Source organism: Psammomys obesus, unplaced genomic scaffold (genome assembly GCF_907164565.1).
Source record: "Psammomys obesus unplaced genomic scaffold, mPsaObe1.curated_primary_1811, whole genome shotgun sequence".
NCBI classification, from domain to species: domain Eukaryota; kingdom Metazoa; phylum Chordata; class Mammalia; order Rodentia; family Muridae; genus Psammomys; species Psammomys obesus.
Genome location: NW_026585895.1, coordinates 25,375,036 through 25,385,602, shown reverse-complemented (window position 1 = coordinate 25,385,602; position 10,567 = coordinate 25,375,036). Strand labels below are relative to the sequence as shown.

Genomic DNA, 10,567 nt, shown 5'->3' with positions numbered 1-10,567 from the left:
TGTGTGTGTGTGTGTGTGTGTGTGTGTGTGTGTGTGTGTGTGTGTGTAGTGATAATGTTTCTAAATATCTTGGGCCAAGACTTAAAGAGAGAAAAAGAAAGAAAGAGAGGAGAGAAGGAAGAAAGGAAAAGAAAGAAAAGGAAAGAAAAGAAGAGAAGAGAAGAGAAGAGAAGAGAAGAGAAGAGAAGAGAAGAGAAGAGAAGAGAAAAAAAAAAGATGAAACAACCAATCTCTTTACCTTTGAGACCAGGAAAAGTCACCCAGAGAACTTGATCTGGCCAATGCAAGCTGAAAAATATAAAAAGCATCAAGTTATCATAAGGTCTTTAAGACATGTCTGCAACTGTTCTGGATCACAAAGGACTTTGTTCGCTCTCATCATTGGAAACCTTGTTAGATGAGATTATTAATGTTTAGTAATGTTCATTCTCTCTTAAGAACAGGGACTCCCAGACATTCTATCAAGAAGATGAGGAGAAACTCATATAGTAATATACTGTGCAGAGAGAATGCTCATGCCTTGTAGCAGAACTCTCAGCTTCCAAAGATTGCTTTATGTCTAACTTGCATTTATGTCAACCTCTCAAAATGAACCATAACAATTTACAACCATACTGAAACACCTTTCCATAGAATAGCATGAAAGCCATCACACAATCCATATTTTTCTGTGAATTCTGTTGAAATGTTTATGTTTATTGTAACAGTTCAACGTGTTACTCTTTTTTACCAGGATAAGAAAATCTGTAAAGAATGAGATTACATACAGAAAAAATGATTCCAGGTGCTGGCAGGATGGTTCGGTGGGTAAAGACAGTCACCACCTAGCTTTGACTGGTGGGAAGAGAGAACCAGCTCCCACAACTCTGAGTTCTCCGTGTACAGCATTGCATACACATACACACCCGGTCCCTCCCACTGCCACCCACCCAACCACCCACGCTAACAAATGGGATAGCAAATAAGAGACACATTCAGAAAAGCGAGGGAGGGACTCAGAACCTCAATTCTGATTATGATTTATTTTCACAATAGTTTTTTGAAAAAAAAATAGTAAGATTTCCTGCCAAGAAAGGGAAAAAAAAAAAAACCTCATAATGCTATAAATAACACATTTCGCTCCTCGGCACATGTTAGGGAAAGCCATATGAGGATAAGCCTCTTGGACAGACCCAAACTCTTATACAGATAGGGGGTCAGCAAAGGGGAGGACCTTAGTTGTAAAGGACTGCAATCAATTTTCAAGGCTGTTGTAGTCTTGGTTTCATTTGTTTAAGATATATTTAGTAAATGTTAGTTGTTAATTAGTCTTTTCTTAAATACTGTTCCAAGGACTCAAGACATACTCTTTGCCCCTAATCAAGCCATGATATTATAGATAGATAGATATAGATATGATAATATATATGTATGTGTATGTATAATTTTTATATTATCAGGTCTCTTCAGGACTGGCTTCATTGTCCTCCTCTGTGGCCTGGCAAGTCTGTTCCCCCCTCAGGGGGAGGTGAACAAAGAGCCTGCCACTGAGTTGCCATGATATTTTTTAAAGTCTTTCTTACTTTTATTATACATATCTATCTATATAACAAAAATATATGTATATGTATACATACATATATACGTATGTGTACACACATATACATGTCTGTATGCACACTGCATGTATGACTGGTGTCTGTGTAGGTCAGAAGGAGCAATGAGATCTTCGGAATCAGAATTAAGGGCTACCCGTTGTGAGTTTTCATGAGGGTACTGGAAACTGAACCCAGGTGCTCTACAACAGCAGCAAGTGCTTTTAACTATGAGCCATCTTTCCAGCCAATAAGTCATGGTGTTTAGCTGCAACTGTCATTCATAAGCGAACAAATGAAATAGTGTATCAAAGCAGTTGGTGCAGATAAATAGAAATGATGTGAGAATTTTTAAAAAAAAAAACATATAGAACACGAATAGGGGAAATTAATGCATACAGGACGAGTCCCACAGAAGCCCACGTTATTCAACTTGCCAGGTACCAAATGCCAACAATTTCACAAATACTCTGCAATGTCTCAGTGCTGAGAACTTAGCCACTAGCCACTATGGCTAATGAAGAGATGAGCTCATCCCACAGATGTTATGTGTAACAATAGTATTGTCTTCTTTGGTCAGGTAGACCTGGAGTCTCAAGCAGTAGGGCTCGGACCCAAAATTAGCCTCTAGGATTGTATTAAGTTTCTACTTTTGATTTTTAAGGTCTAATTATGGGATATCTACAGCAATTTGAATGGTTTGTCATAGTCTGATTTTTGTGCCTAAAACATACTTAATGTACGTGAATACAAAATACTTAATGTATGTGAATACACAAACACACAATGTACATGAGCACACACACATACACAGAGGGGGAGAGAGAGGGAGAGAGAGATTAACAAGAATGGGAACTTTTCAGTTAAGTCAGAAGGCTGAATCCCTGTAAAAGGAAGTAAAAAAAAGGTGATATTCATAAGCACTGTCCATATCACCCTTACAGTGTCTTCATGTTTTCTTGATGTGCTTCATTAGAGCTATTTCCTTGTATCTCACCCTAAATTCAGATTGTCAAGTACTTAGTTCAGCTGTATTCAATTGTTAACTATAGTCACAATGAAGAGCTTTATGTTTTTTCAAACATTGCTCTTGTTATTTTGGTTTGTCGTATCATTCCTATTAGCACTCGCACTGAGGTGTCTATGTGTCTATCTATGCACATTTGTATGAAGAGCACATTTGATCAAATGCTTCACTTCTGCAGATAGCCATCTGTACGCTTTGAGACGCTAGGGAAATACACAGGTTTTACTTTCCACCCCAGTGCTTCACATGAGACCGAGAGTAGCTTGTAACTTTAAAAATAGTCAAACAGGACAGACAGAACTAAGCCTCAGATGCCATCTGCAACTGCAGGATGGTGAGAGAACCCAAGTGAAATATTCAGCTTCAAGCGGATATGCTAAGACCCACTTTAACTCTGTCCTTCATTAAATTAAATGTTCATAGGAAAAAATTCAAAGGGAATTTTTTTTAAAGATGACAATTAAAATCTCAAACCTATAGAAGGATTTTAAAAGCCAAAGGAAACAGTGTGGGGGTAGAGAGTGGGGGAGGATTACTCAAATATCAGGTAGGCTAGAAAGAAGAAAGAAGAAAAGAAAAGTAGTGATATCTTAATGCCTGATGCCAAAAAAAAAAAATGTTGGCAAGAATTAATAAAATATCTGGCTACCATAGTATTAAATAACCCTTTCCTCACCCCATATTCATAGAATTGGTAGGAGCCTCAAGATTTTTTTTTCCCTAGGATGCCCCAAGAGAGAGGTCATTTTAGGTAGATTCAAGTTTAAACTCTTAGGTCCAGCAAACAGATCATATTTCTCTATACAGAAGAGGATTTTTTTTTCACCTCCCTCCTTTAAACGGTGCTGCTCACTGGCTAAAAGTGAATGATAGCACTTCCACGGCCCATTTGTTTGTGTTATCAGTGACATAAAAAGTTCAGACTGAATCAGACTCCAAATTAGTTTCCACTCTGGACTGGTAAAGAGGTTATTTTAAGCACTGAACATACAAATAAGAAAAAAAAAGCAATTAAAATACATTAGCGCCCATCAGGCTCTTTGATGGGGGTGGGCAGCCACATCTTGGCACAACGTCTTCTTGGTTTTTGATCTGGGCTGTCCTAAAGGGTGACATAAAATAAAAGCTCCCAAGGTCTGCCTTGCTCACCTGCTAAACTGCCTGTCTTACCTGGAGTACATCCAAGGCTTTATCAAGAGTCATCTGAATCAAGGTTTTCTTGTGTCCCTCTCCCTAGCGTGTACCAGCCGTTTAAAGATGTGCCTGGAGGGGTGTGCCCAGACTGCCCTCCCAGCCAGCGTCTGTCTCTCTGAGTTGTAGCCCGACAATAGCATCAACAAAAATTCTGAATGGAGAACTAGTGTGCAATTCACAGCATATGCTGGCAACAGCTGTCTTTTATTACACATTATCTAATATGAGAAGTCTAGGTCTAGCGATTTGGCAGGCTTGAAAGCCACACATTCGGTTCTGACTGCAGCGGACCAGGCTCTTCAGCTCTTTGCTAGCCCGGAGCCTAGTGATGCCTGGGGCTGGTCTTAGGGAGGCTTCTCTGCCTTCAGTGAGATGACTTAGAAGACAAGGCATTAATATTCCACACAGAATGTCTCTTGCTATGCAGTGATTCACAGGTCTCTCTTTAGTGGAAAATCAAGGCCAAATACAGCAGCTGTCAGTATGCAAAACAGACAGGAAATCGGAAACAAGCTTGGTGGTGAACTTGCCTAGAGCAGCTCAGAGACCAACACTGAAGCCACTTTTGCTGCTAACTCAAGACTATTGTGCTCTGGGCCTGGCTCTGTGTACTGGTTTCCCACAAAAGTGTGGCTGTGGTAAGGAGAGGGTACAGATCAGAGGTGGGCTTTATTTTAAAGTACTTTGTTTCAAAATATGTCCTTGGCTCTGTCCGTTTCCCTGCCTGTCTCACTTTTATTCCCAACTGTTTCATGAATACAGCTCTCCCCCACTTTTCAAAGTCGGACCGTTAAGACAGAAAGGATCATGAAACTATCCAAAGACAACAGAACAATGAAACTAAAGTCAATGTCCTAACTTATTATATCCATATGGGAGGTGAATAGGATGGTCCAGCTTCCAGAAAGTTCTGATTACAGTCCCACACCTCTTGAAAGAAGAATGGTTGGGTATTAACCCAAGCAGAGCACTGCAGTGTTGATGTTGGCTCATGAGGTACTAGCAGAAGCACAAAGGAAGTCCCTGTGGGCAGAACCCTACCCAGAACTCTACCCGTTGCAAGCATTTAGCACCATCTCTAACTGAAATTTTATGGGAAACTAGCCTTCTGCAAGTTTTCTATTTAGCGGTAATTTCATCAATAAAAGAAAACTAGAACAACAAACTGTTGTTCTGGGCCTAACTCATAGCCAAACTTCATACCTGCATCCCAGATTCCTGGTTCTCACTGCAGGTAGAGGAGAGCCACCTTCATTAGAGCCCTGTGGTCGTGGCAGTCAGGCACAATGTCTACCCCTGGTGTATGGCATGCTTATAAGACTTCCCTTCCCTTCCATCACCCTCCCTCAGGAGTTTATATTGTAGGGGCTTTGCCAAAACAAAGCAAAACAAACAAAAAAACCCACTATGTTCAAAATTAGAAGCATTACTGATCTGTCTGGCACTTCCTGCCAAGGCAGGTACTGAAATAATTCGCACACACAGAAATGTATTTTTAAACAATTCTGAGTGCACACAACCAGCAGATTCTGAAGATCAAGCTGAAGCTAGAAGCTAACCAGATATAGTTTTATAGAAACCAAAGCCACAATAACAAGAAGTATGAATGTTGACGTCAGCCCCCAAAGTGTTGAAAATAACAGCAGACAGAGGAACACCTGTCACCACAATTGCCTCACAGGGATCCTGTTGCAGACCACTGAGATAGTGCCAGAGGGCTGGTTCTCTCTTTTTGTTATTGTTGCTGTTTGTTTTTCTAAGAAAACAATTATTAGGCAGCAAATGTCCAGTGGAAAAGTATAAAATCTTGGCCTATACCTGCATGAAGTTTCACTGTGATTGCAGAGAGCCACAAGTCCATGCGCAAAAGGCTTGGGTTAGTTTTGTTTATTTGTTTGTTTGGTTTTTTTTCACTGGGGAAATATAAAAGTAAGGAAAAGCTTTAAGAAGAGGGGAAGCGCGCCACACAGTGTATTAAAGAATGTGAGAAGAGAAAGAGAAACGAGAGAAGTGCATGTACATGAGTTAATGGTACAGGAAGTCTGTGTGTTCACACATTTTGTGTGCATAAGTCTCTGTATCTTTTCCTCTGGTAACCAGCCAACTTATTGCCCAGTTCACTTATTTCCAGTTCATACCATCTTTTTTTTCTTTTTTTTTTCTTTATTAATTACACTTTATTCACTTTGTATCCCCCCCCCCCGTGGTTCCCTCCCTCCTCCCATCCCAATCCCTCCCTTCCTCCACCCTCTGCATGCAAGCCCCTCCCCAAGTCCACTGATAGGGGAGGACTTCTTTTCCTTCCTTCTGATCCTTGTCAATTAGGTCTCATCAGGAGTGGCTGCATTGTCTTCTTCTGTGGCCTGGTAATGCTGCTTCCCTCTCAGGGGAAGGTGATCAAACAGCAGGCCAATCAGTTCATGTCAGAGACAGTCCCTGTTCCTATTACAATGGAACCCACTTGGATACTGAACTGCCATGGGCTACATCTGTGCAGGGGTCTTAGGTTATCTCCATGCATAGTCCTTGGTTGGAATAGCAGTCTCAGGAAAGACTCCTGTGCTCAGATTTTTTGGTTCTGTTGCTCTCCTTCTGGAGTTCCTGTCCTCTCCAGATCTTACTGTTTCCCACTTTTTCCTAAGATTCCCTGCAGTTCATACCATCTTAACTCACACTCGAAAGCCAGCAGTGCCTCCTTGCTCTTCAGCGCCATCAGACACGGAGTCTTTATGCTCTCTCACCATTGTTCTATTTTTTCTCTCCCCAACAGCCATATAAGTCCCTCCACCAACAGCCACATTTCTAGAATGAGGTTCCTAACATCCACAACACCTCAAACCTATTCATTGACTCTGGGTGCCGGTCAGATCACAGTCATCTCCCTGCATCCATTTATTCAACCAGCTGCAGATGAAAATACGCCACAGAAACAAAATGTATTACACCTGTACTGAGCATGGATAAATTTCTTTTCTGCCCCCAGTCTCTAAACAATATAACATGACAGCTATTCGCATAGTCAGTGATATTGTCTTCGGGATTAGATACGGTCTTAACATTTTTATATGCAAATATGCTGTTCCTTTAAATCAGGGACTCAGACATCTCCAGTCCTTAATTTTCATGGATGGTGGTTTTAGAACCAATGCCCTGTGGATAGCAACAGCCAACCTCACTGTTCTCTCAAGGAAGTGTGCCCATATGTCTGTCTCTGCTCTGACCTCTCATAGGCACATTGACCCTCCCTGACACACCAGACCCTGTGTGCACTTACATTAAGGATTCCCTTGCTTCGGAATAATAGCCTGAAAGGTGATTTTCAGACACATGTTACATATATGCCACACAACAGGCGTCCATTCTGTCTCTTAATGGTAACCCTTCCAGGAAGGAAACATACCCTAATGGCTCATGTAGCTACTTTGATGTTTTTCATCTTGCAGGGATCCAGCATGATGTAATTCCTGAGCTGAAAAGGGGATATGAAAGGATCCCTCACTGATGCAAAAAGTAACAAGTTTCTTTCCTGGCAAGTAATGTAAGTGGGGAATGAAACACAGACTAACAAGTGAACAGAAATTTAGTTTAACAGCTTTGCAGCAAATAGAGAAAAGGGCTGTTCTCTCCCTGGAATCTGAGTAAAGATGGTGATGTTTTCCTCTGTTACCCATTTGGTATACAAATGGGTAACAGAGGAAAACAGAGATGTTCACAAACTTTGTATCATGAAAGCACTTTGCATTGAGAATGGTAATCATCTTGGCAAGTGATACCATCATCTTCATTCCTGTGGAAAATGCCAAGGAATCAGTTCTCCATACCACTGAAGGACCATCCTCCCTCTCCGCCAAGCCAGAACTCTGTAATGCCTTCTGAGTTTAGGAGCCTTCAGCGGAAAACTTGATAACACACAAAATTGTGGGCCATGCTCTCAGTCATTTCTAAATATCTTGTGCCCAACTGCTGTATGTAAATTCAAATACACACTTTGGGCCTTATACCAAGTCATACGATAAAAATATCTAAAGAGGTATACAGTTAATTTTTATGTGTTAAAAATTAAAGACCAAAAATTCAGAACACATTCACATAGACACAGATTTCTTCCAAGTGAGTTTCAAATCTCCTGAGAAATTTTATACAATAAAAATTTTCGAACAGCCTTTTCGAAGTACCGACTGCCCCGCACATTTTGTTGCTTATTAAGCGTAGAGTTCAAGAAGGTTGTTTCTGCTGTTACTTAATGAAATGGATGGAATTTAGCCTGATAGTGTCTTTTGTCCTTTTAGAAAGCACGCAATGTGAGGGAGGCTAGCCACTTGCTCTGGTGTCACAGCTATTAAGTAGCCTAGCTGGGTCCCTAGCCAACGTTTAACTCCCCCTTCCTCCCCCCCAAAAAAAGTCCCAAGAGTCCCAGGTTGTACTAGTTCTCTGGGGCTGAAAAATTTACATGGTTGACAAATTTTGCATTCAAGGGAGAAGTCTTTTCCTGACTGTGAACTGATAGGACTACCAAGGCCTGGGGGAGAAAACTTAGAAGGGACAGAATCAGCGGAGACACAAAGAAAGAAAGACGATGGTGCTGATAACTTAACTCTAAACCACCTTCAAGTTTGTTGTGCTCAACACCTTTCATTTCACTTGAGCACATCTTTAACTGAAAAAGAAATATTCTCTTACATTTTTTTTTTTTTTAGAAGTGACTGTTTTTTCAACTCCTACGCTATCTCTTGTGGGCATGTCACCTCCGACCTCGCCTTTTCTCTCAGTCATTATCTCCTAAGTAAATTGGCTTAGTAGATGGAGGTTGTCTTCGGGGGGGGGAAAAGAATTCTCTTCTGAATAAGAACAGAAATGACTTTTGAGGACGGGGAGTCAAGGAATTCTCTGGGACACGCAGGAGCAAGTACCGCTGTCAGTGCTAGTCAGACCCACATGAACGTTCTAGACAGAGCTGCAGTCATACCTGCTTTCGTCCCCGAGGCAAAGTGGCCACAGTGTCTGCCAGCGTTTGAATCCTTCTGTTGTCTTCCATTGTGAGGGAGCCTGTGAGTGTGGAGAAGTAGCTGTAGGCAGGATCAGCACAGTACTCCAAATTGCCATTGCAGTTCTGCTGCTGCAGGAGCCTGTGCAGGGACATTGTGGACAAAGATTAATCCTGCCTACACATGCTTCGGTGGCCTTGCAGGAGGGGAGGGGGGAAGCGAAATGCACAGCCCTCTGACGCGCAGTCAAAAAGTAGCAAAGCAGAAAGAGGCCATGTGACGGCTGTGGTTTGAGGCACAAACCCTATCTGGGAGGTCACTCCCACTCCCCAGGGCTCCTGAGAGAAACTCACAGTCCTTCTCTGCAGTTAAAAAAAAAATCACCTTGCTTTTTCTTCCTTCAAACAGACAGAACACTTAGAATTTGATATTCTATGGCTAGTTGTATTCAAAACAGAATTTTCCAGTTCTTAAAAGAGAGGAAAAAAGAAAAAAAAAAAAAAAAAACTTGTTCAAGTTCTCATTTGTGGCCTAGCCATGCCCTCATTTAATATTAGTGCCTCAGTGCCCTAGACAGAGTTCATCAACACTCACTGTTTGGGCTGTAAATAGCGTAAGTGCTGGCCAGGTTGCTGTCTGATAAAGTCCTTGTAGTATTCCACCCCAGAAGTAGACCCTAGTTTGCTGAAGTTCAACAAGAAGACATTCAAGCCCTTGATCTGTAGTCATTTGACATTCACCTGGTTGCCTTTATGCTGCTCTGTCCTTTCTTAAATTACCCACCAACTTTATAGGACACAATGGTGAGGAAAAGAAGAGGCAGCGTATTTACTGTAGAATGCTGGTCACATCTGAAAGTGAACACAGCTGTAGGGGAAAAGAATGAGGTGGGCAAGAAGGGAGCAGTCAAGGTTGTAACATAGGATGGATTCACTGTTATAGCATGCCATCACAGGGGACTTGCATACAATTGCTATTCTATTTTTTTTCTACTTATTTATTTTGGATTTTTTTCTTTTTTTGAAGATAAACTGGTTTCACAGAGAAGCAAAGCAGGAACGTAGAAGGTACAATCAAAGCAAAAGTAAAAAAGAGAAGTTTTAAACAGCACAGAAGTCAAACACACATCGAAAAGTCATTTGGAAGGTCATGGCAAGAGTTTACAAGAATTAGAAAAGCTTCAAGCCAGAATGGAATGTGGGCACTGGAAGTCGAGGTGAGTTCAGCTCAAGGAGAACCTGCCAATTGTGAGTCATAAAATCTTTAGAATTAATCAAAAAAGAGAGCCAAATCAGAAAATGGTAAAGCTCTGCCATGACTTGACTCCTTACTGCATTAAGATAGAAGCAAAATGGTGTCCCCCATAACACGTAAAATCTAAGTGAGAGATTACAAACACACGTGGTTTTAGGGGACAGGTAAGTGTAATTCCAGTGGAAGCGGCAGTGACTTCGGTAGCTAAACAATAAGTGGGTCATAAAGGTATTCGTATAGCGCATGTCCATCTACACACAATATGACTGTGTGTGTATGGGGGATGTGTGTGTGTGGTTGGGTGGATGATTGTGTGTGTTAGGAAGTGGTATTAGAGAAGCATCAAACATGTAACACAATTAATGGATAACGTCAATCCTCTAGGAACTTTACAGTTAGGTAAGTGTGTCAGTGTTCCAAAGCAATAAATCATGCCAAGTTTCATGGATGAAAACTAAAATTGTATGAATTCAGTGTCTTAAGGTATTAGAGCATAGGTTACAGACATTAGTGATTAACTAGGTAAATCAAGC

The 10,567-nt window shown here is 41.2% G+C and overlaps 1 protein-coding gene across 1 annotated transcript in view; it reads right to left on the bottom strand.

Moving 5' to 3' along the window:
* Window positions 1-8,935, bottom strand: part of Cytip (cytohesin 1 interacting protein) — a 27,099-nt gene extending 18,164 nt beyond the window's left edge. The window contains exons 1-2 of the mRNA XM_055600502.1: window positions 8,762-8,935; window positions 239-288 (exon numbers count right to left, since the gene is read on the bottom strand). Coding sequence (XP_055456477.1) covers window positions 239-288; window positions 8,762-8,935 — 224 coding nt within the window. The remainder of the gene's footprint in view (window positions 1-238; window positions 289-8,761) is intronic.
* Between the last annotated feature and the right edge of the window lie 1,632 nt (window positions 8,936-10,567).